Genomic DNA, 27588 nt, shown 5'->3' on the forward strand with positions numbered 1-27588 from the left:
TAAAGATGGCATTTAGCAGCCCCCTTAGCACACATCAGAGGTAAGAAGAAAGGGCTTATTAAGCAGTTAAGAAACTATGTAATTTTCTTTTCACTTTGACCCAATTTGAATATACAACTACTATTGGGAATAAGGATGTTTTTCAATTATTTAAGAAACTATTAGAGGGATGTTTAACATCAGGTCTTCTAAAACCTGTATATACTACTTGAATCACACACTACTTAATTGTAGTTCTTTAATACATATTCCCATGATACACTAAGCCTGCTTGTGGCAGCCTTTGGGGTGGGCCCTGCACAGGCTAATGTAGGCTTACAAGGTATCTCATAAGCAACAATAGAAATTGAGGCACAGAGAGTTAAAATCCCCTTAAAGTTTTGGCAGAAACACATTGAAATAAACTTAAAATTTGGAAGTAAAAATGAGACATGCAGTTTTCCTTCCCTTCTTTATCATCCTCTGGGGTGTCAGTACGCTCTGCACATGGAGAAAGGAGGCAGAAGGGACATGGATGCAGAGGTGTTGGCATGCCTGGAGGCCAAGAAATGGAGTAGCGAGGTTGTGGAGGGTTTCTGCCTGCCTGGTAGTAGAAGAATTAGAGCACTGGGAGGGGTAGGGGGACCAGCATGGACACGTTAGTGTGCCCTGGCGCAAGGGAGAGGGACAGTGAGGGGAAGGAAGAGGGCCCTCTTGTAGTGGGGGCTGCAAGGAGGTGTTGGTATGTTCCATGGTCAAGGAGGCAGTTACGGGTGATAAAGAGAAGGAAGTGGTTATTGTGATTGCGTGATTAGTTACACTGAGAAAATTAGAAAATTGAGGCTGAGTGTGGTGACTCACACCTGTAATCCCAGCACTTTGGGAGGCCGAGGCAGGTGGATCACCTGAGGTCAGGAGTTCAAGACCAGTCTGGCCAACATGGTGAAACCCCATCTCTACTAAAAATACAAAAATCAGCCGAGTGTGGTGGTGCGCGCCTGTAGTTCCAGCTACTCAGGAGACTGAGGCAGGAGAATTGCTTGAATCCAGGAGGCGGAGATTGCAGTGAGCTGAGATTGCACCACTGCACTCCAGCCTGGGCAACAGAGCGAGACTCCATCTAAAAAAAAAAAAAATTAGAAAACTGAGTGAAAATGTAAATACAGTGAGGCTAATGGAATCTATAATCAGAGGATAATGGAATCACTGTCAGAGAAGTGATTTTATAAAAGTGAATGATTAGAAAGAACATTGGATTGTTAGATTGCAATTGGAGATAAATAGAAACTCATAGTTTTTGATTTTATGTACACTTACATAAAACTAGAGATGTATGTATGTGTATGTACACAGAGACATACATTTATTTTCTAGCTCTGTCCACTGAAAAGGGCCTAGAAGCAATGATACCCAGTAGAAAGGTGCTCACTGAGGGCCTAGATCTCGGCTTCCAAACACCATCTTGTGAAAGGAATCAAGGCTCCTGGGGCAGGAAAAGTACAAGATGAGTCTGAAGCATCTTTTCGTGCCAGAAACCAAGGAAGTGCTCAAATAATGATGAGGACATGTCAAAAGGACCCAGTATCTATCTTGAAGGGGCTCCTACTAGCCAAAGCTGGGAAATTTTGAGTATGAAAATAGTGATGTCAATGGATACAACCCATTGGACGAAAAGAAATCAATGAATTCATACTTACATGAATGAATGAGTGAGTGAGTGAGTGAATGAGTTATTGAATGAATAGGGAGAAAGGAAAACGCTTCTTACGGTATAATGCCAACTAACAAATGTAGAAGGACTGATAGAAATAGAAAATCTCAATAGGCCATCACCATGGTGGAAGCTGATTCAGGCAGAGGGTTCCACAGATACTAAGGCTAACGAGTGAGGGTCCATGAGGAACAATATGTTGGTGTCATTTCAAAATATCTCCCCACAGAATGCTGTTCAATTACAAAGGCAAAAATAATGTTTGAGGGTTTTTATTTTGTTTCATTTTGACACAGGGTCACTTTGTCAACCCAGACTGGAGTGCAGGGGCACAATCTCGGTTCACTGCAGGCTCAATCTCCCAGGCTCAAGCCATCCTCCCACCTCAGTCTCCCAGGTAGCTGGGACTACAGGCACGTGCCACCATGCCCAGCTAATTTTTGTGTTTTTTTTTTTTGTAGAGAAGAGGTTTCACTATGTTGTCCACTATTGAATTCCTGAGCTCAAGCAATCCACCTGCCTTGGCCTCCCAAAGTGTTGAGATTACAGGCATGAGCCACTGTGCGTGGCCAAGAAACCTGACAAACATCAACTTTTCCAGGTAATCAAGGTTAACATTATTAGCAGTGGGACACAGTGACATTGTTTGTCCCGTGGCGATGTAATGAGAAGAGCACAGAGCCATTTCTAAAGAATTCTGGCCAAGAACGCATGGCTTCTAATACTAGTCAAAAGGAAAAATCAGACAAATCCAACACCCTTGTGATGTTGTGATACAGTAAGAAACATACACCTGGTCTTCTGTCCCCTCTCCTGGCACAGAGCTCCTGAAATCCTTGTAATTTCCTCAGTGATAGGTGTGATAGAAGCATCTTTTAGTATACTATTTTTGTCTCAGTCCCAGGTTCCTGACACAAGAACTTCTAAGGACCCTTGGAATCTCTGGAGCTACAGGAGTTATCTATTTTATATGCTAATGAGTTGACTGGTGCCCAAAGACCCTTAGATAGCTTCAGAATGGGGTCTGGTCATCAGAAAGGCCAACCATGTGATTAGAAGATTTGAACTTGGGGCTGGGCACGGTGGCTTAGACCTGTAATCCCAGCACTTTGGGAGGCTGAGGCAGGTGGATCACGAGGTCAGCAGTTCAAGACCAGCCTGGCCAACATGATGAAACCCTGTTTCTACTAAAAATACAAAAATTAGCTGGGTGTGGTGGCATGTGCCTGTAATCCCAGCTACTTGGGAGGCTGAGGCAGGAGAACTGGTTGAACCTGGGATGGGGAGGTTGCAGTGAGCTGAGATCGCACCATTGTACTCCTGCCTGGACGACAGAGCAAGACTCCTTCTCAAAAAAAAAAAAAAAAAAGATTTGAACTTGGAGCCCCACCCCTTGACCTCCAGGTAGAGGAGGGGAGCTGAAGGTTGAGTTAATCACCGATAGCCAATGATTTAGTCAATCATACCTAAGTAACAGGACCTCTATAAAACTCCTAAAAGACAGAGTTTAGAGAGTTTCTGAGTTGGTGAACGCATTAAGGTACTTAGAGGGCAGCGCGCCCAGAGAAAGCATGGAAGCTCTGCGTCTCTTGACCTAGACCTTGCCCCCTGCATCTCTCCCATTGGCTGTTTCTGAGCTATATCCTTTAAAATACACTAGTAAGGAAAGAGCACTCCTGAGTTCTGTAAGCTGTTCTAGCAAATTAGCAAATCCAAGGTGTTGTGGGAACCTTTGATTTTTTGCGAGTCAATTAGAAGTATGGGAGACCCAGGACTTGAGATTGGCATTTTAAGTGGGGGCCGTCTTGTGAGACTGAGGCCCTTAACCTGTGGGATCTGACGCTAACTCCAGGTCTATAGTGTCAGAATTCTACTGAATTGTTGGACACCTGACTACTGTCTGGAGAGTTGGAGAACTGGTTGTCATGAGAAAAAAACCCCACACATTTGCATCAGAAGTGTTCTGTGGGTAGAGAGATTTCCTAGTAACCCTACAGAATGAAAGGCCTGTACTCTTGAAAACTGTCAAGGGCAGAAATGACAGGGAAAGACTGAGGCACCATGGCTCCAGATCGAAGGAGAAGGAATAGATGACAACTAAAGGGAGCATGTGTTCCTGGAGTGGTTGTGGATGAAAAAGCAAAAAGACATCATTGGGACAGTTGGTGAAACTTGCATGGGGTCTCAGTACTGGCTGGAAGCATTGAATCAGTGTGGATTTCCTTATCTGGAGGGTCATATGGTGGTTATGTAGTAGAGTGTCCTTTGGTGGGCAGAATACTTACTGGGGAGCCCAGGGGCTTCATATCTGCAATTTGCTCTCAAATCATTCAGAAAGAGAAAATGGTAGGGTACACACACACACACACACACACACTCCTCAAACGTGATACAAGGTACCAACTGAGGAACCTGAGCGGAAGGAATGTGGGTGCTCTTTGTACTATTCCTGCAACTTTCTGTAAGTTTGAAAATATTTCGAGAGGTGTGGAGAAAGATTTAATAACTTTTTCTTTTTCTTTCTTTCTTTCTTTCTTTCTTTTTCTTTCTTTCTTTCTTTTTTTTTTTTTTTGGAGACAGGATCTCACTCTGTCACCCAAGCTGGAGTGCATTGGTGCCATCACTGCTCACTGCAGCCTCGAGCTGGGCTCAAGCCATCCTTTCACCTCGGCCTCCCGAGTAGCTAGGACCACAGGTGCACACCACTATGCCCAGCTAATTTTTTTGTAATTATTGTAGAGATGGGGTTTTGCCATGTTGCCCAGGCTAGTCTCGAACTCCTGGGCTCAAGTGATCCTCCCTCCTTGGCCTCCCAAAGTGTTGAGATTAAAGGAGTGAGCCATCAAGCTCAGCTAAATTTAAGTATAAGATTAAGAAAGAGGAGTCTCAAATACTGGGAGGGCACAATGACTTAAACAAACAGACAACAACAACAAAAACCAAGGCCTCTGTCACCCAGGCAGGAGTGCAAGTGGTGTGATCTGAGATCCTGGGTTCAGGTGATTCTCCTACCTCAGCCTCCCAAGTAGCTGGGACCACAGGTGTGTGCCACCATGCCGGGCCAATTTTTTGTATTTTTAGTAGAGACAGAGTTTCACCATGTTGCCCGGGATGGTCTCCAACTTCTGGGCTCAAGCAGTTCACCCATCTCAGCCTCTCAAAGTGCTGGGATTACAGGCGTAAGCCACCAAGCCTGGCCAGCATATGATTGTTTTTTTAAAGTTCAGTCTGCTTCTTTCAACACTCAGGGCTTACAGAAAGTAATCTTTAATTATATCTGTATATTTACTTCTATAAATATATCTGTAGGCACTCGATAAATCACATTCTGTGGCACTTAGAAGTTCAATACTGAAGATTCGTTTTCCAGTGTTATTTTTCACTAAGTATATTTTTTTGTACTACAGGTAATTAAATAACATGCTTTTTATGTAACAATAATGTTAATGATAATAATACCTCTTATTTGTACTTGCCTCTTATTACATATACATATACTATTCCGCTTTGCATATTTCATATCACATATACATATACTACTCCGTTTTGCATATTTCAATCTTCACAACACTGTGAGGTTGAGACTGTTCTTAAGCTTATTTATAGATGAGGAAACTAAGACATAGAGAGGTTGAGTGTCTTGTCCAAGTTAGTAGTAGAGCTGAAATTTGAACCCAGGCAGTCTGGCTCTATAGTCTTTTTAATTTTTTTTTTTTTTAAGAGAAGGCCTCACTCTGCTGTCCAGACTGGAGAACAGTGGCATGAACTTGGATCACTGCAGCCTCAACCTCCTAAGCTCAAGTAATCCTCCTGCCTCAGCCTCCTGAGTAGCTTGGCTTGCATGCCACTATGACCAGTTAATTAATTAATTAAATTTATTTATTTATTTATTTTTGAGACAGAGTTTCACTTTTGTTGCCCAGGCTGGAGTGCAATGGCACGATCTCGGCTGACTGCAACCTCTGCCTCCCAGGTTCAAGTGATTCTCCTGCCTCAGCCTCCGGAGTAGCTAGGATTACAGGCATGCACCACCTCGCCCAGCTAATTTTTTGTGTTTTTAGTAGAGATGGGGTTTCTCCATGTTGGCCATGGTTGGTCTCGAACTCCTGACTTCAGGTGATCTGCCTGCCTCGGCCTCCCAAGGTGTTGGGATTACAGGTATGAGCCACTGCGCCCAGCCCCCAGTTCATTTATTTTTATTTTTCTTGTAGAGATGGGTTCTTGTCATGTTGCCCAAACTGGTCTTGCACTCCTGGGCTCAAGTGATCCTCCTGCTTCAGCCTCCCAAAGTGCTGAGATTACAAGCATGAGCCACTGTACCCAGCAGAGTCCATATTTGTGTTACACATATTCTTTGTTATTTTTGATACACATATTCTTTGTGTCCAGAGCTCATTTTCAAGTTTCTTCATGATCGGATCTATGCCTTTTCCCTACTTATTTTCTTCCTCAAGAAAATCTAGCACAATATCCTGTACTCAATAGTTGTTGACTCATAGGCTGAGACCCAGGGGTGGAAACTGTTGCAACCATTCCCTGAATGGTCATCCATTCACAATGATCTAAGCATCATCTCTCAAGAGACTACATCAAGGTACATCTAAGCGACAAAGTATATGGTACATAATAGGAAGTCAGAAAGAGAGAGATCATCAACATCAGTAGAGGAAAGCTCCTTTCAGTTCAGCCAACAGGGACTGAGTAACTCCCCTGCCCCACCCTGCCCCCAGATGTCTGGCATAGAATTCAATGCAGAGGAGTCAAAGCGTGGGTTTTCATCTTCAACATTTTACAGCCTGCAGCAAAAGCTCCTGGGCAGAGGGTGGGGTGGAGGCTGAATGAAAAAGTAGTGGGGCATGGTGCCCCGTGCCTGTAGTCCCAGCTACTTGGGAGGCTGAGGCCAGAGGTTAACTTGAGCTCAGGAAGTCAAGGCTGCACTGAGTTATGATGCCACTGTACTCCAGCCTGGGCAACTGAATGAGACTCTGTGAGAAAGGAAAGAAAGAAAGAAGGAAAAGAAAGAAAAGAAAGGAAGGGGCCGGGCGCGGTGGCTCAAGCCTGTAATCCCAGCACTTTGGGAGGCCGAGACGGGTGGATCACGAGGTCAGGAGATCGAGACCATCCTGGCTAACACGGTGAAACCCCGTCTCTACTAAAAATACAAAAAAACTAGCCGGGCGAGGTGGCGGGCGTCTGTAGTCCCAGCTACTTGGGAGGCTGAGGCAGGAGAATGGCGTGAACCCGGGAGGTGGAGCTTGCAGTGAGCTGAGATCCGGCCACTGTACTCCAGCCTGGGTGACAGAGCAAGACTCCGTCTCAAAAAAAAAAAAAAAAAAAAAAAAAAAGAAAAGAAAGGAAGGAAGGAAGGAAGGAGGGAGGGAAGGAAGGAAAGAAGGAAGGAAGGAAGGAAGGAAAAGAAAAGAGAAAGGAAGGAAAAGAAAGGAAGAAAGAGAGAGAAAGAAAGAAGAAAAGAAGGAGGGAGGGAGAGAGGAAGGAAAGGAAAGATGGAAGGAAAGAAGGAAGGCAGGAAGGCAGGGAGGGAAAGAAAGGAAAGAAGGAAAATGAAGAAAGAGAAAAAAGAAAGGAAGGAGGGAGGCAGGGAGGGAAAGAAAGGAAAGAAGGAAAAAGAAAGAAGAAAGAGAAAGAAAGAAAAGAAAAGAAAGACAAAGAAGGGAGGGAGGGAAAGAAAGGAAGGAAGGAAAAAGAAGAAAGAAAGAAAGAAAGAAAGAAAGAAAGAAAGAAAGAAAGAAAGAAAGAAAGAAAGAAAGAAAAGAAAGAAAGAAAGAAAAGGGAGGGAGGGAAGGAAGGAAGGAAGGAAGGAAGGAAGGAAGGAAGGAAGGAAGGAAGGAAGGAAGGAAGGAAGGAAGGAAAAGAAAGATTGATTCTTGGGCCCAGACCTGCAGAATGTGCAGGATGGGTGGGAAGATGAGAAGAGAGCATGCAGGCTGGCAGAACAGAGTAAACTGAGATTCCGGCAGGGATGAGCATGGGAGAGGGTAAAGAAACACCCAGGTGGCCCAGGAGGGCTCAGGAGTACCCACCTCCCAGGGCCAGCTGCCCTCTGGTTGTTGGATGCAGCAGCCCTCTGAAGATGGGGCACAGATATAAACACTTCCACCCTTGGAACTGCTCCCAAACCCAGGACCGTATGTCCCCATTTGCCTCCATTTACCCCATATAGTCCCAGTTTACTCCTGATGTTCCAGCATCCCTTCAGGTTAGTGTCCCTTTTCAAAAGCATACTGGTAGAGATGATCAATTATACGGCCACCTTACTCAAAGCCTACCTTATGTAGCCTGACATTGTAGATTACTCTGCCTCCCTACCAACCAACTCCAAATCCCATTTTCCTCTCTTTGGTAGAAGGGCACTTAGAGACTGAGTTACACATACTGACTTAATGTCCCACTCCGTTATTGGTAGCATAAGCTGCGTCTAGTGTCTTTCTGATGAAAAAATCCCCAATTAAAAAAAATTTTGACCTGGCTTAATGAGTGGCTTTAACGACCAAATCCAATGGGCTGCATATGTGACATGATAAAGCAGACACATACAGTGTTAAACAGAGTCCAGAAATTGCATATTCCAAATCTCTAAGTGGCTTGTATTCCACTAGAAACCAACTAAAAATGAGAGGAAAATGTGGTATTTCAAAGAAATGCAAATACTACCTAGCTAAGCACTCAGAAGGCTGTTAGGTACAAACAAATGCTCTTAAGTAATTAAAGTCTACAGTGTTAGACAAGTGCCTCAATAAACACACCTTCTACCACCTTTTACATGGAAATGCGAATGCTTATTTACATTTACTTTCAGATTTAAGGATGAACAGATGTCTTGAGGCCCTTCTGAGAATGAAAATGGCTTATATAAATCCTTCAAATCAAAACATTTTAGGCCATCACAAACTTCCTATTTAATTCTATTGCCAATTCAAAATATCGATGTGGTTTTACTTCAGGTTTATGTAAAGCGGAGACTGAAGGCCACTGGTCCTACCTGATGCATTTTCAATACTCAGGTTGCTTTTACTGCTGTAGCAACTTTGTAGGAACTATATTAAAGGGTTTTCTGCAGAACCGAGGTTTACTGAATGGAAAGGATTCCTTTAATGAGGTATTTGGAAGTTAAAAAATACTTTCAGAAAATTTGGTATGATATCAGAATTACTTCATCACATTTGAATTATGTTTAAATGGGAAGCTGAAGCTATAGCATATGTGGCAATGTTTACTTGAAGGTTTCTTTTCATTTATTTAAACTTAGCAACTAGTTTAAATACTAGACCATATTTGCAAACTAACCTTTTTGTCGTTGGAGCTGTTTGGTAGATTTGGTGAGGTGAGCTTTGAGTTCCTACTATGTGCAAGACCCTGTGATAGCTACTAAATGAGGATAAAATACCATTTTAAAAAAAATTTTTATTTGTATTACTTTTTTGAGACAGGGTCTCGCTCTGTCACTCAGGCTAGAGTGCAGTGGCGTCATCACGGCTTACTGCAGCCTTGACATCCCAAGCCTCAAGAGATTCTCCTACCTCAGCCTCCCGAGTAGCTGGGACCACAGGTGTGCATCAGCATGTCCAGTTAATTTTTACAATGTTTGTAGAGACGAGGTCTCACCATCTTTCCCAGGCTGGTCTCAGACTCTGGGGCTCAAGCCAGCCTCCTATCTCAGCTTCTTGAATAGCTGGGATCACATGTGTGTGTCACCATGCCCAGCTAATTTTTTTTTTTTTTTTTTTTTTTTGTAAATATGAGGTGTTACTACGTTGCCTGGGATAAGATGCCTTTTTTTTTTTTTTTTTTTTTTTTTTTTTGAGAGTCTCCTCTCACTCTGTCACCCAGGCTGAAGTGCAGTAGCACAATCTTGGCTCACTGCAACCTCTGCTTCCCGAGTTCAAGTGATTCTTGTGCCTTAGCCTCCTGAGTAGCTGGGACTACAGGCACATGCCACCATGCCCAGATACTTTTTTTGTATTTTTAGTAGAGACAGAGTTTCGCCATGTTGGCCAGACAGGTCTCGAACTCCTGGCCTCAAGTGATCCGCCCACCTTAATACCATTTTAAAAGGACTCACAGAAGTGGCCATTGAGATAGTCCTTAAAAGATCACAGGGTTTTAACAGGAAGAAAAATGCGGTAGGGGGTGAGAAGAGTGAAAAGAATTTCAGGCATAAAGAACAGTTGAAGTAACGGTTCATGGGAAGACAGTGTGAGAGGTGCAGAAACAAGGTGAGCATTTGTTGGGTTGGATGATGAGCGAGATTAGGTTACAGGAGATACTAGAGTTGATTCATGGTGTATAGCAAGTTTGCATCTTGTTTTGAAAGTCTCTGGGCAAGCCAGTGGCATGATTAAATCTCTGCTTGTAGATCTGAACTGGAATTGGGAAAAGTTAGAGGCAAACACAGGAGTATTTTGCAATTGTTCAAATAAAGTAATAATACGGAGGCTGGGCGAGGTGGTTCATGCCTGTAATTCCAGTGCTTTGAGAGGCCAAGGCAAGAGGATCACTAGAGGCCAGGAGTTCGAGACCAGCCTGGGCGACAGTGTGAGATCCTACACAGTGTGAGTTTCTACACACACACACAAAAAAAGAGAAGTATTTTTGAGATGGGGTCTCATGCTGTTGCCCAGGCTGGAGTGCAGTGGTGTGATCATGCATGGCTCACTGCAGCCTCAACCTCCCAGGCTCAAGCAGTCCTCCCACCTCAGCCCCCCAAGTAGCTGGCACCACAGGCACGCACCACCACACCCAGCCAGTTTTTTTGTTTTTTTTTTTTAATTTTGTAGAGACATGGTCTCCCTAGGTTGCCCACGCTGAGTCTTGAACTCTTGAGCTCAGGCAATCCTCCCACCTTGGCCTCCTAAAGTGCTGGGATTACAGGGGTAAGCCACCATGCCCGGCCAGAATTGTTTTTTAGTTACCCAGGTGTGGTGGAGTGTACCTGTAGTTCTAGCTACTTGGGAGGCTGAGGGAGGAGTATTGCTTGAGCCCAGGAGTTCGAGATTACAGTGAGCTATCATGGTACCACTGCACTCCAGCCTGGGTGACAGAATGAGACCCTGTCTCTAAAGTAAATAAATAAATAACGTGGTTGCAAGCTAGGATAGCAGTAGGAAGAAGACAGAGAAGGGATGAATTTTTTAAAATCATTCAAATCCCGGCCGGGCGCGGTGGCTCAAGCCTGTAATCCCAGCACTTTGGGAGGCCGAGACGGGCGGATCACGACGTCAGGAGTTCGAGACCATCCTGGCTAACACGGTGAAACCCTGTCTCTACTAAAAAATACAAAAAACTAGCCGGGCGAGGTGGTGGGCACCTGTAGTCCCAGCTACTCGGGAGGCTGAGGCAGGAGAATGGCGTAAAAACCCGGGAGGCGGAACTTGCAATGAGCTGAGATCCGGCCACTGCACTCCAGCCTGGGCGACACAGCAAGACTCACTCCGTCTCAAAAAAATAAATAAATAAAAAATAAAATAAAATAAAATAATTCAAATCCCTAAGACTTGGCAGCTCTTTGTATGTGAAGAGCTGCAGGAAGGGGGCGGTCCAATAACTCCAAGGCTTTGAGCCTGGACAGTGGGGAGATGCTGGAACCATCAGGATAAACCCAGGCCATAGATGCAGGTTCAGGGTGGCCTGAAATGTGCTTGGTCAGTCCTGGACATCCTGAGCCTGAGGTACAGGGGGATAACCATGGGGAGAAGCGCGAACACGTCTGTGTAACCCACAAAATGTTCATGATGTTAGGTAACCATTTGTCAAATGAACACAGGAAGAAGTGAGGAAGGAAGGGAAAAAGAAGGAAAAGGGAGGCGCTTCCCAGTAGGCAGTTGGATATGCAGACCTGTGCCTCAGGAGAGAAGCGTGTGTGGGGGCCACAAAGAGGGGGTGAGTGGGTGAGTGAATGACACAGAGCAGAGGCTGAAGTAGGAGGTGTCAGGCACAGGCACATCAGGGGCCAAGAGGAAGACAAAAAGTCAGAACAGAAACAGGGATTCAGAACCAAGAACCAAGGAGTGGCAGAATTCTGAAATCTAAGAAGGCAGCCATCTCCAAATAAAAAGGGTCAGAGGTCAAAACACAGAAAAAGTCACTAGAGTTGGCACCTTGGAGTTCATTACTGAGCACTAATGATGGGCTGTGTTTGATGCTCAGAGCTTTACCTGCCTTTCACTTCACATCCACCCTGTGAGGTAGGCACTGCTGTTAAACTGTGCTAGGAGGCTTAGATCTGTTCACTGACTTCCCCAAAGTCACGCTTCCAGGAAGCGGAGGGCAGAAATCCTGAGCCAGTTAGGTGTCACCCCAAAACCTGTAACCCTCACACACTTGGCTGTGTGCTTCAATACGGTGCTGGGGGTAGAAGCCAGATCTCAGGGGCTAGAAAAGCGAACGGGATGGAAACTCACATTTAATCTATGTTTGCTGTGGGCCCAGAACCGAGCTCAGTGCTATATGTGAACGTAAACAACGGATAGTGAAAATGGGGAGTGGGGGGGGTGACAGCTGGGAGAAGCAAAATGATGGCTTTTTCAAGAAGGGGCAGGAGGGACCCTGTCATTCTGGGTCCTCTGCTAGATCATGGAAATCATTTCATCATACAGAAACCTGCATTAAAATGATCTTCTTTAAACTAGGATTTTACCACTATAACAGAATGTAGTAACTTGCTATCCCTTTTCTTAATACAGATGAACAGAGCTACTTCCTGTTTTTGATATATGGGTATTAAGTATTCAGGCATTAGAATGGTACATACTTTTTTGAGTTTCTTGCTTTTTTCTGTTGAGAGTATGATATTTCCTTGCAAAATGATATTAAGCTCTGCATCATGGGAAACAAAAGGAAAATAGGCCATGAGAACATTTGAGCTAGCAAACAGAATAAACGTCAATCATCAGGGTGAATTCTCTCAATCAGAGGACATTTTTGCAAGGGGACGAAAATTCACATGGCCCTTTTGATGGAAAAGAACATTTCTTCTGAGCTGCAGCAGCCTTCGTGAAACAGACTTAGGCCTTCCTCTGGGAATAAGGCCTGTCATATTTGCATGCCTCCGAGAGAAATACACAAGCTGGCTGCTCATCTGGGTGGCTGTTTGCAGTCTAGTCATTGTCCCTTTGAACCAGCTGTAAGCCCTATGCATTCCTGAATGCCAAGATAGGAAGGGAGGATTTTCTCCTTCTGGATCCAAAAAGGCACCCAGGGAAGGCAAGGCCAGACCTGTGCTAAAAGCCTTTAAAATCAGGGGAACTGCTAGGGACCGAAAACGATGTTATTAATTAGCCTGCAAAGAAGCATTTTGATAAACCTGAAGGAATGGTGGAGTTACACATCCATTTTAGACGAGCTCTCTGAGTCAAAAATATTTGGAAAGTTTGGGCTGGGCGCAGTGGCTCAAGCCTGTAATCCCAGCACTTTGGGAGGCTGAGGCGGGCGGATCACGAGATCAGGAGATCGAGACCATCCTGGCTAACACGGTGAAACCTGGTCTATACTAAAAACACAAAAAATTAGCCGGGCGTGGTGGGCGCCTGTAGTCCCAGGTACTCAGGAGGCTGAAGCAGGAGAATGGTATGAACCCTGGAGGCGGAGCTTGCAGTGAGCCAAGATCATGCCACTGCACTCCAGCCTGGAAGACAGACTCTGTCTCAAAAAAAAAAAAAAAAAAAAATTGGAAAGTTTGAAAGCAGTTAGATAATTAAAGTTATGTCTGCCCACCGACAAGACAGTCAATGAGTGAAAATGAGAAAAATCAAACCCACTGATTGTTTGGATGACCTCGTGCTCAGCCTCAGGTCTAGGGCTCCCTGCATCTCCACCCCCACTACAAGCCCATTCCAGGACTAGGTGTTTCCATGAAAGGAGAAGGCTGAGTCCATAGGATGCCCCACTCCAGTTCATTACAACTCCTCCACTCTAATGGTACCAGTGGCTATGAGACTTTTCCAATGAACAAATTCAAATATCTAGTTCAAACCTAACTTGGCGAACTAGGTTTGCTGCGTGTGGCAACCACAGAATTGCATTACAAAGGTAGGACTGAATCAGCACTTCCACCTCGACCTGATGGCCCGTAGTTGGCTTAGATCAGGGAGGTACAATCTAAAGCAGTGGCAAACCTTACAAACGGAAGGACCAATTCTCTCCTAGCCCTAGCATCAACGCAATTCTGTGGAGGGCTACATGCTGGGACCCAGGATAGCGGGGACTGAGACCACAACAGCTTGGTTTTATAGCTTTAACCTGAAGTCCTGGGCAGTCGTGAGCAGTTTTGAGATCTTAAACCTGGCACTGCTTTTCACCAGAGTGCTGGTTTGGTCTCTTGAGCCCCTCCCCAGGGCAGGAAACAGAAGCAGGCTTGGATCTGGGACAGGACTCTGAACACAATCTACAACCAGGAGAGGCCTCGGGTAGCCACTTTCCCTGAGGTACCCCCATGCTAACTGCCTGCTCAAGGGCCAGTGAAGTTTATCCCTAAACCTTGCCATCCTTTTCAAGTGAGGCCAGCAGTGTTAACCCCTGGGGAAAGCTTCCAGTATCTGTGCCACCTCCAATGTCGGGATAAGGGGATTTTTCAGAGGGCCCCAGGCACTTGCATGGTTTATCCAGTTTTTAATTTGAACTATATGATACTGTCCTTTTTTTGTAGATCAGCACGATAAAAAAAATGTAATGTGTTCATCCTCACAATAGAAATTATGAGAAAAATGTAGGGTATGGAGTGGAAAGAGCAACATTTGGAGAGCCAGACTGGGTACAAATCTCAGTTCTCTCACTTTCTTTCATCCAACAAACATACACTGAGTTCTGGTATGTGCCTGGAACTGTTCCAGGAGCTGGACACAGAGTGGTGATGAAGACAGATTGGTCCTGCTCTGCATGGCCCATGCTAGTGCATGCTTATCTTCTGGGGCTGCTTCTGAGCTCAGTGATGCTGGGCCAGTCATTTGGCCTCTCTGAGCTTCTGCCAAGTGCTGTGAGAGTTAAATGGGACGATGGGCATTTGGCCCAGGTTGCACTGGGGGCCTTCAATAAATGGTAGTTCCTGTTATTTTACTGTGGCTCATAGAGAACTCCTGATAAATATTTGTTGAATGGAAACACCTTGGAATGTACTGTGGGAATCTCCAAGCCATTCCCCTAAGATCCCTGAAGCTAGAGACCACTGCAGGAGAATGGTATACCCGGAGCAGAGGCCACTGTCAGCAAAGCCCAGAGATCCTGGAGACCCCTGTTCCCTACACATTCTGTGACCTGAAAGAGACCAGTTGCTGTCAGTTGTCATATAAATCAGGAGGGCAGTCAGCATAGGAGGGGTTTCAGGGAGGTATAATGCGGTTCATCTTTTTTTTTTTTTTTTTTTTTTGATGGAGTCTTGCTGTGTCCACTGGGCTGGAGTACAGTGGTATGATCTTGGCTCACTGCAACCTCCGCCTCCCTGGTTCAAGTGATTCTCCTGCCTCAGCCTCCCAGGTAGCTGGGATTAAAGGTGTGTGCCACCATGACCAGCTAATTTTTGTATTTTTAGTAGAGATGAGGTTTCACCATGTTGGCCAGGCTGGTCTCGAACTCCTGACCTCAGGTGCTCCACCCGCCTTGGCTTCCCAAAGTGCTAGGATTACATGTAGGTGGGAGCCATCACTGTCGTTCATCCTTCTTAATAGGCATAAAATCATTTAATCCCCCCAAAATAATGGTCAGATTTATCAACTGAAGGAAAGCAGAGGTTGAGACCTCAAAGGAGGCCCAAAATTTACCTGTAGGAATTTCTGATTTTAAGGCATCACCACACATTTGGCTCTAGTTAGTAAAAGGGCATGCACGTTGAGCAGTCATTCCCCCAACTTGCCACCCAGTCAAGTCACTGGCATGAATACAGATGTGAAGTTACAGATTCCTTTTACACCCAGGGGCCTATTTTCCAGGCTCTCTGTGCAAAGAGGCCACATGGCTATTTCACGGGTCAGGCTGCACACCGTTTAAACCTGCATAAATCATGCCGGACAAGGTATTAACAAGTGCAAAGTTGCTATCTAGCAGTACAGCTTATGACAGTACCTTCGCTGTCATCACTGTCCTGAGCTCCGTCCAGCTCTCTGGGTCCATTCATCACAGGTGGTGCACAGGGAGGTGAGACCAACAATTGTACTAACTTTTTTTCATACAACTTTCTGGTGGAAGCTGAGGAAGAATTTGGAGAACAAATTAAATCGTTCTTTTTTATATGAGCCTACTGGGTTCAAGGTATTTCATAATTCAGATTTTTATTCTTATCCCTTACATTATTGGTTAATTATGGCTTTTTTTTTTTTTTTTTTTTTGAGACAAGGTCTCACTCTGCCTCCCAAGCTGGAGTGCAGTAGCATGATCTCAGCTCACTGAAGCCTCTGCCTCCCAGATTCAAGCGATTCTCCTGCCTCAGCCCCTCCAGCAGCTGGGACCACAGGTGTGCGCCACTACACTCGGCTAATTTTTGTATTTTTAGTAGAGACGGGTTTTGCTATGTTGGCCAGGCTGGTCTTGAACTCCTGACTTCAAGTGATCCACCCGCCTCGGCCTCCCAGTGCTGAGATTGTAGGTATGAGCCACTGCGCCCTGCCCAATTATGGCTTTTTAAACGAGGTAGACTCGCAGCTGTTCAACTCCTTCCTTCGTTTCCACAAACACTTAGGTGATACCTGTATGGATTAACCACAGAGTCAGGCATTGGACACATCTGAGAAGACAGACAAGGCTGTGCATCCTATCTATGGGGAATATAGATAATAAATAAATAGTTAACAAGGTCTACATACTAAAAACAAAACAAAAAAATTGAACCACATAATAAAGAGTAACTGGTTTTTCACTGATGAAAAACACCCAATCCATGGGCTGGGTGTGGTGGCTCACACCTGTAATTCTAGCACTTTGGGAGGCCAAGGCAGGTGGATTACTTGAGGTCAGAAGTTCGAGACAAGCCTGACCAACATGGTGAAATCCTGTCTCTGCAAAATACAAAATCATTAGCTCGATGTGGTGGTGTATGCCTGTAATCCCAGCTGCTTGGGAGGCTAAGGCAGGAGAATCCCTTGAATCTGGGAGGCAGAGGTTGCAGTAAGACAAACACCCAATCCTAATCTGTAAATAGGATTTGGGTATATTTATTGCCTCTTCCCTCTTGTGGTTTTCTGTTTTCTCTATGTTCCTATTTCTATTTTAATGGTTTTATTGCATATGTTTCTTCTATTGTAAGTTGTTTATAAACCATAAATGACAAGTCTCTAATATTTGCAGCATACTGTACGTACGTAGTATTGGGCCAGGTGAAAATCCAAGCTTCTCAAGTTGGTTCTGCAATTTACAGTCACTCAGACACTTCACATCCACCATGGTGATAGAAGTTTGGCCTCTTTTCTGATGGTAGAATCCTTGAAATAGCAAAACATTAAATGCATTAAGACAACCTTACAAATAAGTACTAAAATGTTACCAATCCACGTAAGTGTTTATAACCCTATCTCCCCAACCTCCTAGGTGCACAGGCAATAAAGCAAAAATCAGCACGTTCTACTTCTGCCATAAATCCCTGCCAGGATTAGTTGCCTCCATTGTAAAACTTTGGATGGGTGTCATTTTCCCCAGTGTCTTTAGGGCTCAATTATTTATAACTGTTCTGTTCAATGAATATGAGAAAAATCTTCTGGACAAAATAAACAGATATTTCCATTACTGCTCAGGAACTCTGAGTAAAACTCAAGCTCTGAGAAGATAAGAACTTAATTAAATATGAAAGAGCTGAGAGGTTTTTTTTTTTTTTGAGTTAAATAAAAGTTATTTATCCCTGCCCTCCTTTTGATGACAGGACAGAGAGTACAGAGCATTCAGTTATTGCAAACAGTAGCAGCTTTCACACTTGTAATTTAACTCTGAACATAACAAGATGGTAGTTTTTAATTAACCGCCAGCAGACTTAGTAATTGCTGAATTGGCATTTGAAAAAAAGTCAGCTATTCACTCTCTGGCACACAAATTGATTCATATAGATTTATGCAAATCTTGATATGGCTTTCCAAATCTGCACAACCTCAAGTTCAATCAGTTTTATCCAGGTGATCCTTTGATCTCCCAGAGTTGACCCTTCTACCTACGTAACAAAATCCGCAAAAAGACAGACCCATTTGTCAAACCTTTTAACAGAGATTTTTAAATTTTGGAGTTTATTGTATCACATTTCTATCATGTTTCAAGGCTTAATACTGCAGTGAAAACAACAGCAAGATAATTATTCAGCGTAGGAGGATCTAGACCAATTTTAAATAATGACTTTGCTTTTGTTGGTGATCAGTCAATGTCCAATTAGGAAGAACACTGTATACAAGCTAGAAAAAGTCATGAATTGTTATATATAATAGGGTTGTTCTGGAATACCTAGTTTGACAGTTCTCTACTTTAAAGCAATGCTTTAAAGAGAGTCACATTCTAGCACACATAGTAGGTACCTAGTAAATGTTAGTTTCCTCCTTTTCTGTGTGTTTGGGAAACTGACTTAACACTTTCAGGCCAGTGGGAAACAAACTAATGCTAGGAAGAAAAAGGACAATGCACCTCAGCACCTCAGATTTTTTTTCTTTCCTTTTTACTGGAAGCTAGCTTCGGCAGATTCTGTGACATTCGTTCCTGAGAACAGCTGTCTGTTGTTTCACCAGCTTCCCAAAAATAACCTCCAATAGAGCCCTCATCAATTTCAAGTGACACTAGACAATTGCCTAGAGGGAACACACATATGGAAGAAAAATATTCAAATGGAATCCAACTGGATGATTAATTCACTTACCCCTTCACATGGTTATCTAAAGTCTATGCAATCGAGTTGGTTACTAAAGCTGGGTGAGTTTCACCCTGAGGTTTCCACTAGCAACCAGTCCCTTTTTGCCTGTTAGATATTACGGTAATCATAATACTGACAGTGTGACATCAGTAACCCCCATAGCAACAGATTGATGTGCAAATCAGATGATTAATTGAACCTAAGTTCAAACAGAAGGAGGTACTGGTCGACTTCATAGGCACACTGCCATGATAAAATGTCAAGAGATGCGGAGAAGTTATCATTATGCACAGTAAGTAAGGAGCTGCTACCAAACCAAATGGTGTCAAGAAACCAGGAAGAGAAAGGAGAAATCAAACAAACTCAAGTGTCTAGACCACCCATTAAAAGGCCCATATTAGTAGTTGGGCAATTTGACCATATACTCCAGGGAAAATAGGAAAGTGGAAGAAACCTATATTAATTTGTTAAGGATTATTCATTTAAGAAAACAAGAAATCAGGATGGAGGGCAGATAAATAATAATACATTGTAGAAGTTTGATGGATTTGCCCTTTTCAAAGCATTTTCATATCATCTCATTTCATCCTCTGGACACTTTTATAAGACAGCTGAGACAGATATTATCATCTACATTGCAAAAACCTACTTGGTGTTGCCTTATTTTGTTTAAGGAAAGATCTGTGAGACTATTAACCTGCATCTTTCAAGAAAGACTGCTTAGATTTTAAAGACGTATGCAAGACAAAATGTAACTGTGAGAAAAAGCAATGCCTTCATTAAATTGCAGGGATAGAGGGAATGATCTGAAAGGGGTGAAGAGGACAGGGGAGCCAGGCTGCTTAGAGTCAAATCCCAGTTCTGTCATTTCCCAATTGGGTGACCTCACATCAGGTAAGTTACTAATTTCACTGTGTCTCCTCTTCTTTGTCCATAACGGGGGATAATAAAAATGGTACCTGTTTCAAAGGGCTATGTTATTCAATGAGTTATAATACATATAAAGTACTTGGCACATAGAAAGCATTATATAAATGTTTTCCATTATTCTACTCATAAGCCCTAGCCCCAGAAAGTTCCCACATCCAGTATCTTCCTCAGGAGGCTTCATCTCATTTACACTTGCCCATGGGAGTCTACAGTTGCAGTCCTTTCCAGATTCTGGGAAAGAGCTGAACGTCTTTGGGTGGATGGTTATGAAAGCTATTGAGTCTCCCAGGCTGTGGCTCCGAGGGCTATGGCTCCACAGTTTCTGAATAGAGCATCAGTTTTCAAACAAACATGTAATGCAAACATTTACCAACATCCAAACATTGCATTCACCAAACAAAGACTTTGAAAATTGACACATTTGTTTCCATCAAAGCAAATAAATGATAGGCTTGGGTTATTAGGATGCACAAGCATTTTGTTTACATTTCCCAGAATTGCTTTCAACAAAAAAGCAGCCAGCAGGTGGAACTGCTTCCATTTAAACAGTTTGACTATTGGGATGAAACAGACATTTCTAGAATATTTTCTTGGTTAAATCTCTGGGGCTTAAAACAAGCTAGGTTGAAAAGGATTAAATCAGATGATTTCAATCAACATCTATGGGTTGAACCCTATATCATGTGCAAACTATTCTGCTTGAAATTATTCTCTTGAAAATCCACCAGCATAGTTATGATTCTATTGTCAGCATTATTCCATTTATGAATTCCTGTACTCTGTGCTATCCTGAAATATTTGGTTTAATTGTTTGCAGCACACCGTCTCCCTCAGTTTTATCTGTGCAGTCCTGAGCATTAGCTTGTTTTTTGTTTTTCACTCTCCCCATGGCTGCAAAGGTATTTTATTCCATTTCTTGAGGGAAGCAAGTTTTAATTGCCAATTGACTACGTATTCAACATGATAAGGTATCTAAACCCTGAGAGCTTCCTCCTTTCATTAAAATGTAGATCCAATTTCTCTTCCCTTAATGCCACATGCTGTTATTAAACTGAAATAATGGAAATAGTAAAAGCCAGATGTCACTTCAGTCTCAGGTTTGACGTGGGGCACAATTTCCTCTCCTCAAATTTAATCTTCGAGTTATTTACTAACCCCATTCTTTGGAAGAATGCACAATTTAAATGTAAATGCAATTTACATAGGGGAGAAGATAGTAGATTTGCAGTTTCAATTGCCAATACCATTTGCAAAAGGAGAAATCAACTAAAGCAAAGATCAGCAGCTGTCAGTCTAAAGCCCGCATCACTCACCATTCTCAGATAACTTTCCTCCTGAAGCCACCTGCCTCTGAGCCTCCACTATGCAGGCAAAAGGAAGTGGAAAGCGGAGGCATTTCCCCAGACATTTCAGGCCGAATTTACTACTGACTGCAGGGAAAAGGGAGAAGTTTGGGTTTCACTGAGCTGATCTGGTTGGCATCATTGTTGAAATCATTAGCTGATCAATTTCTTTCAAAAATTATTTATTGATCATCTCCTGTGGCATAGGGGTTATGCTTGGCCTAAATCAAGGAGAGGTAGAGGAGAATACAAAGATGCAAAAGCTATAGCCCCTCTTTCAAGGAGCTCACAGTTTCCTTAAAGAGAAAAGGAAACAAATAGCTACAAAAAATAAGATAAAGTGTTAAAGGAATGCTGCAGGAGCCCAGAATCTGAACCGTAAGGGTCCAAAGGTACGTTGAAGCTGAGACTTCCAGGACGAGCAACAGTTTTCCCTATAAACAAGGGGCTGGGGACAGACATTCTAGGACGTGGTAAGTGAGATGAGAAATGAGCCAGGTTGAATAGGTGGATCCTTCCAATTTGTGAAGGATCTGGTGTGCCATGCTAAGGGCTCTGCCTTCACCTCTGGGCACACGTAGAGGTTTATAAGTAGCTCATGGTATAATTACACCTAGTTTGATATTGAGTGGAGGATGAATTGGTAAGGAACAGTCTGGAGGCTACGGGACTCCTTGGAGGTTACTACAACAGTCTAGAAAAGAGATGATGCCATTTGGGGTAGGACTAGAGAGGAAGATACACGATTCATGAATGATTTAGAAGGCAGAATAGCCACAACAGGATGGCTGATTATGTGTTTCCTCTTCACTTCACTTGCATAGGCACCATCTCAGTACAAATCTTTTGTCTCAGGCATGAGCTTGCTTACATAAGGAACCATATGGAGTTTGGTCTACACAGCACTGACACTTTAAAAATTATTCTGCACTTGTCTAGTCAACCCTTGATTATCCACACTACTTGAAGGCAGCAGCAATGCAGATAATCCGTAACTCTCTTCTGTTTGGCTTCGGAATTAATTACACCTTTTAGAGCAAATTTGCTTTCCTAATTAATCTTTCCTAGGCTAATATTAAAATTAACTAATATTCTCTGAGCCCACGCCAGCTGGGCAGGGGAAGAGGGGAGGTGGGGAGGGGGAGGACGGGGAAGTGGCTCAGGCTTAAGCTGAGCAGCAGGAGGATGCCAACGCCACATTAAAATTCACCATGGATCATCCGCAGAGCTCGTGAGCCGGGTCTAGCTCGTTGAGAGGTGGCTGTATAATTAAAGACTCAAACCCCTTGGGAGTTCAGTTACTGAGCACCTACTACATGCCAGGCACCCTGCAAGGCTACAGATGAGGAAACGAGTAAGGCCCAGTAGACTCGATTCTCAAGGAGCTGCTGGTGTAATGGGGTAAATTAAAGAGTAAACAGAACCTTTACTCAAATGCACTGAAGGTTCTGGCAGAAGCATCTTCCCTTCAAAAGCATGAGGCATGAACAAGGTTGATGGAGGGAAAAAAACCAACAAGTGTGTATAACAAAGGGGAAAACGCTGCCTAATTGCCATTCTATAAACATAATAGCAAAAATGCTTTTAATAAAATGAGTGCATATAATTTCTCCTTTCCATAATCCAAATTAATAAATTCTTTTAATCTGGAGCAAGACGTGATTTTTCCTAGCAATTTTTGGAACTATGATACTCCAGTCCCAAGGTCTCCTCCGTAGTGCCTGGAGCTGCCATGGAGGGGTGGGGGACACTGAGCAGCTCCACTCCAGGGGAGCCAGAACGACTCCACCCTAACCTGCTTTACACACTGGACTCCCATGAAGAGTACACTTAAAGGAACACTTCCCCTGCTATACAAAGTTAGGAAGGTATCCATCTGCCCTATTTTCTGAGCTGCTGCTTAAAACCTAAATGGTCCTAGCCTCCTGTCCTGTCATGAAGGCAAATCAGACCTTTGATGCCGGTAAATCAAGAGCTTGGGGGCCCCTTTCCTGGTATCCTGTAAGTCCTGCATACAGAGATTTATGATACATAAACCACATGCAAGAAATTTTGGACAACCCACAGGGATAGATAAACATATAAGATGCAGTTCTTCAAATGGATTACATTCTAGATGGAGAAACCAACCAGAAACACACATGGGCAAAGGTAAGAAGTGAAAGTTCATAATCAAATACCAATACAGTGGTGGCCATAAATGCCGAAGAAGGTCAGAAACAGGGAAAAATCTCCCCTGGTTGGGGGTGGTGTTGTTCAGGGAAAGCTTCCTGGAGGAGGTAGAACTCAGAGTGGGACCTAAAGAACAGGTAAGGTCTGGATTGGCAGGAAGCAGAAGGATGGGCATTGTAGGCAAAGGCATATCATGAACAAGGCTTGGGGGTAGAAGTGGGGATGAGACCAGGCTGGCTTCAGCAAAGGATGCGTTTTAGCTAAGTGGATGGATATGGTGGAACTAGCTTACAGACAGCTCCAGGATTTCCCTGAGGGTGTTTAGGCCCACAGATCCCTTCAGGTTCCAGGATCCTTCAGGTCTGGGGCCCTCTGCAGCTGACGATGGGTTGCCACCCTGGAGGCCTCTGAAGGAGGGTGTTCAGGGCTGTCAAGAAGAATAATCTAGCAAGGCAGGGCAGGATGGGAGAAAGAAGGCAGGGAGGGAGACCAAGTGGGTCCCTCACCCCAGTCTCTGTGAATAATGAACAGTAGTGGAGGAGATGCTGGGAGGCTTTCGATTACCAGAGTCACTAACCAGGAGCTCAGGAAGCCCCAGGGGACCTTGAGAGGCAATTTCAGAGTGGTTAGGAGAACAGGCTCCAGGGTCATACTGCCTCTGGTTGTATTCTGGATTTTTGTATCACTGCCTCTATTTGTGTCACTTACTAGCTGGACCCTGGCTTTCACATCTGTGAAATGGAAATATAGTCATAACACTACATTCCTTCCAGAATTTTTAAGGACTGAGTTAACACATCTCAGGAGCTAAAAACACTGTTTTCTATAAGTGCTCACAGTAAGTGCTCACAAGTGTGAACTGTGAGTAAGGTTCCAGTATGACAAAATGGCTCTGGGGTCCTGCACTGGGATTCTTGCTAACAAGGGGACATCACTCATGATTGGGGCATCTTCCCATCTCATTTGATACCATAGCTCACCCCTTTACCTGGAAACTCAGGGAAACTGAAAGCAGCTTCTCATAATAAAGGCCAGTCGGGATCTGCTTTTTCTCAAAAGAACATTTGAGAGAGAGAGACAGAGACAGAGAGAGAGAGACAGAGTGCACACTCAAGGGAATGGGTTTCCACTGCAGTACACATGGTAAGAAGCAATGTCATGAAAGAGGAGACCACACAAACCAAGATGGCAAGGACATTGTGGGACATCCATTCCTGTCCTTAAAATCCAGGAGCGTATAATTCCCATGGCTTAAAGGAGACTCTGTACCAGCAGGGATCTGAAGACAGTCACAGAAAGATAATAAAAGTGGAAGCAAAAGAAGACAGAAAAAGTAGCAGCATAAAATGGAGAAGGAATGAGGCTGAGATGGAAACCCTCATGGCCGATACATAGACTGTACCTACAGGAGGCTCTCCAAATTGACAAGGCCTTCTAGCAGCCATACAGTTGTCTAGTCAATTCCATACTCATGAAATGGAAACAAACAACTGTCCCAGAGCATTGTAACAGTTCCTGGTACTAACGAGAAGTGTGGATGCTTCCTGAGCATCCCGAGTGTGGAAGGCAATTGGGTGACTGGCAATGGGTGAGGCTGGAAGACTGGCAGAAGGCCAGACAGCCAAGGGCCTAGGAAGCAGGATAAGGAGCTCTTAGGCTTTATCTTAAGGACAGTGGGAGCCATTGAAGGTTTTATGGTGGTTTTTTGTTTCCATAATTTTAAAACATTTAAAACAAACATAAGTCAATTACAAGCAAGTAAAGTCAAAGCATAATGAAACCCACATATATTCCTCACCCTGCTTCAACTGTTGTCAACATTTTGCCAATCCTGTTACCAAAAGCTTGGAGCTGGGGAGTGATGCCATGACAGTTATCTTTGAGAAAGAGCCCTCGAGGTGCTATGGAGGGGATGAGAGGAAGGGTGCAGGACTGGGTACAGGAGTATCGTTAGGTTGCAGCAAACCATTCCTTCATTCATTCAACAAATATATCCTGAACCCTACCACATGCCTTGCACTATTCTTAGTGCTGTGAATACAAGGTTAAATAAAGCAAATGAGGTTCCTGCCCTCCTGGAGCTTATGTCCTAGGAGGGAAAAGCAGACAAACAAGCAAATGGAGTGAACAAGAACCTTTCAGAATGTGATAACGAGACAGACTGATGTGACAGGGAAGGGCTTGGGAGGAAAGCACTTTGATTTAGACTAGATAGTCAGGGAGGACCATGTGTGTGTTCCTGGAATGGCAAGAAAGTCAGGGAGGCTGGCATAGCATGAGAGAGAGGGTGGTAGACTGGAGAGCAAGGTGAGAAAAGATGCTGGCTTGGACTAAGTAACTAGGTGGGGATGAAGAGAAATAGATTTGAGGGAGATTTAGGAGGGAGAGCCAACAGGATTTGAGAATTTGGTGACCGATTGAGAATGGGGTGGAGAGTGGAGAGTGTCAGGAATGAGTCAGATTTCTGGCTTGAATATCTCAGTAGACAGAGGTGCCCTTCCCTGAGACAGGGAAGAGAGGTCATGGGAAAAGTCCAGATCTCCACATGGCTCCCTCAGAGCCTTTCAAAGTGAGGGCCTGGCAACGGGAAGCCACTTCCACCACCAGCCCCAGTCAAGTAACCAGCTATCCATGCAGCTTCTGGATCAGACAGTTGCCTCAGGCAATTCCAAGTGATCATCACCACCATCCCCTACCCTCCACAGGTGGCCCCAACCCACCTCCACCTCCAATGACCTAGAGAGTATGGAAGGACACTTCTGGTCCAGTTTAATTTGCTTGGGCAGCGGAGGAGATGAAGGAGATGCTGCAACTATTTTAACACAGCCTTGTGGGGAGGGTGGGTACGTTGAACTGAACCAGAGGAATATGATATCCATGCTGGTGGTGTTTCAAAGACTGACCTTATCCTGATGGTAGGGGTCCTCTGAAGCCCTGTCAATGTCTCAGGACCTTTTGTGGCTTGGCTCATTTCGATGCTGCATTGTGTCAGGCAGATATGAGGGCTGAGATTTAAAAGGATCAGGATTTTGCTGGGAGGCAATATGCAGGTCTGGGCTAGAGGGAAATCTGGAATTAGAACAACCATTATGCCCTCACACTGTGACTTTTGCATGGTGGACAGATTTATTAGAAGAGGCATAAAAGGTGGCCTGTGGAGATAGCTGGGGTGGGGGGAGGAAGAGACCCCCAAATGCAATCTAAACCAGAGATCACAATGGCTAGCGCAGGTCTCTGTTTCTGGAAATGACTCCTCTACTCTCCGTAGCATGCTTTTTAGCTATTATCTGTCCTTGCCGCACCTTGCCCGAGAAGGGCATTTTTCTTGGCTGCCTATTTTGATGTTGGGGGGTGGGGGAAGCAGGGACAGGCATTTGGGGTCATTGTCTGGGAACGAATCCTGGACAGCAGGAGGCTGCTGCTCTCACTCCTCATCCCCATCATCTGTCACCCAGCGAGGGCAGCCGGCAGCCAGGCCGAGGACTGCCTAATGAAGACAGAGAGGTGGTTCCGGCTGTGCACAGGTGCCGCTTCCCCATTAACAGAGGTGACATTCCGAAACACTACTCATTACAGAGCAGACATTGGACAGGGCTGGGACACATATTAATGGCAACAGGGCCAGCCAGCGTCTGTCTCAAATCCCACTGCCCCTGAGAGAGCAATCGAGAGAGCGAGAAAGAACCATCCTGAGTGTCAAACCAGCAGGCTCCTCACTTTGCAGAGAAAAATGAATTCTTGCCACATAGAAGGCCAAGTCATTCTCTCTGCTGCTTGCACACCCAAGGGTCCTCAGCTTCAGGCCCGCCCAAATGTGGACCAGCTCCCGTAGAAGCCCCCAGCTCCTTCCCTCTTAGGAAGGGCTGTGCTGCAGACGGCTGGGCGGGAGGAGCATCCTCAAATCAGAACCGGATCTGAATGGAGCCCATGAAGTCTTGTTTTAGAGATGGGCATGGGCCCCAGTTGTAACTAGGAAGTATAGAGGGAGGCTATGGAGAACTTCCAGACGGAGGGTTGTCAGGGACGGGGTGGGAGAGTGGGGTAGGAGTAGACAACCAAAGTCAGAGGAGGTAAAAACAGGGCAGATCTCCCTCCTGGAATGGGATGCGTGCTTCCTATGATTCAGGAGAAAGCCGCTCATCACCGTGGAGAACCAGGAATGGCAGACCATGCGGACGCCAACAGTTTACGCAGCTCCTCAGCTAGGTGCAAAGTGGCCAAAGGAAGAGCCGGTCTTCCACATGCACACCTCCGCGCCCACATTGCCCCAGGAGCTTCCCACTCGGCCGAGGGACCCCCGAGGCAGCCGGCGAGGCGCACTGCGCACGCGCACTCAGGCCGCCGTGCCCGCCGCCCTCCCTCCGCAGCAGGGCGTCCCCGCCTCCGCACCGCTCAGTTTTAAACCCGCAGCAGACGGAACTCGACTTAAAAATAACTATTTTGACAGTTCAGATGTAAATATGTGAGTGACGCGTGGGGCTGTTTTTCCTTCACACTTCCCCTCACCCCTCGCTCCCTACCCCAGCCCAGTTCGGCTGAGGCTGAGATGATGGGAGAGCGCCGTCTGCAGGATGCTCCCCAAAATGCAGCAGGAGGAAGAGACTCGTCCTAGAGCGCCCAGCGAGCTTGGG

At 44.7% G+C, this 27588-nt stretch overlaps 1 protein-coding gene across 30 annotated transcripts in view; it reads right to left on the minus strand.

Moving 5' to 3' along the window:
• The window catches only part of LOC105484817 (LEM domain containing 1), a 74602-nt gene that overhangs the window by 22074 nt on the left and 24940 nt on the right, over positions 1–27588 (minus strand). For 27 of the 30 annotated variants that reach the window (XR_011613141.1, XR_011613153.1, XR_011613144.1 and 24 more), the window contains 3 exons: positions 16993–17112; positions 15761–15883; positions 12459–12523 (listed from right to left, as the gene is read on the minus strand). Coding sequence is in view for 17 of the 30 variants with exons in the window: in XM_071079066.1 (XP_070935167.1) it covers positions 12459–12523; positions 15761–15883; positions 16993–17112 (308 nt within the window). In the remaining 13 variants the exon portion in view is untranslated. Of the gene's footprint in view, positions 1–12458; positions 12524–15760; positions 15884–16992; positions 17113–18518; positions 18607–27588 lie in introns of those variants that run through there. The other 3 variants (XM_011746825.2, XM_071079071.1, XM_071078987.1) reach the window with 3 other exon arrangements.

The sequence above is a fragment of the Macaca nemestrina genome, chromosome 1 (genome assembly GCF_043159975.1).
Source record: "Macaca nemestrina isolate mMacNem1 chromosome 1, mMacNem.hap1, whole genome shotgun sequence".
NCBI classification, from domain to species: domain Eukaryota; kingdom Metazoa; phylum Chordata; class Mammalia; order Primates; family Cercopithecidae; genus Macaca; species Macaca nemestrina.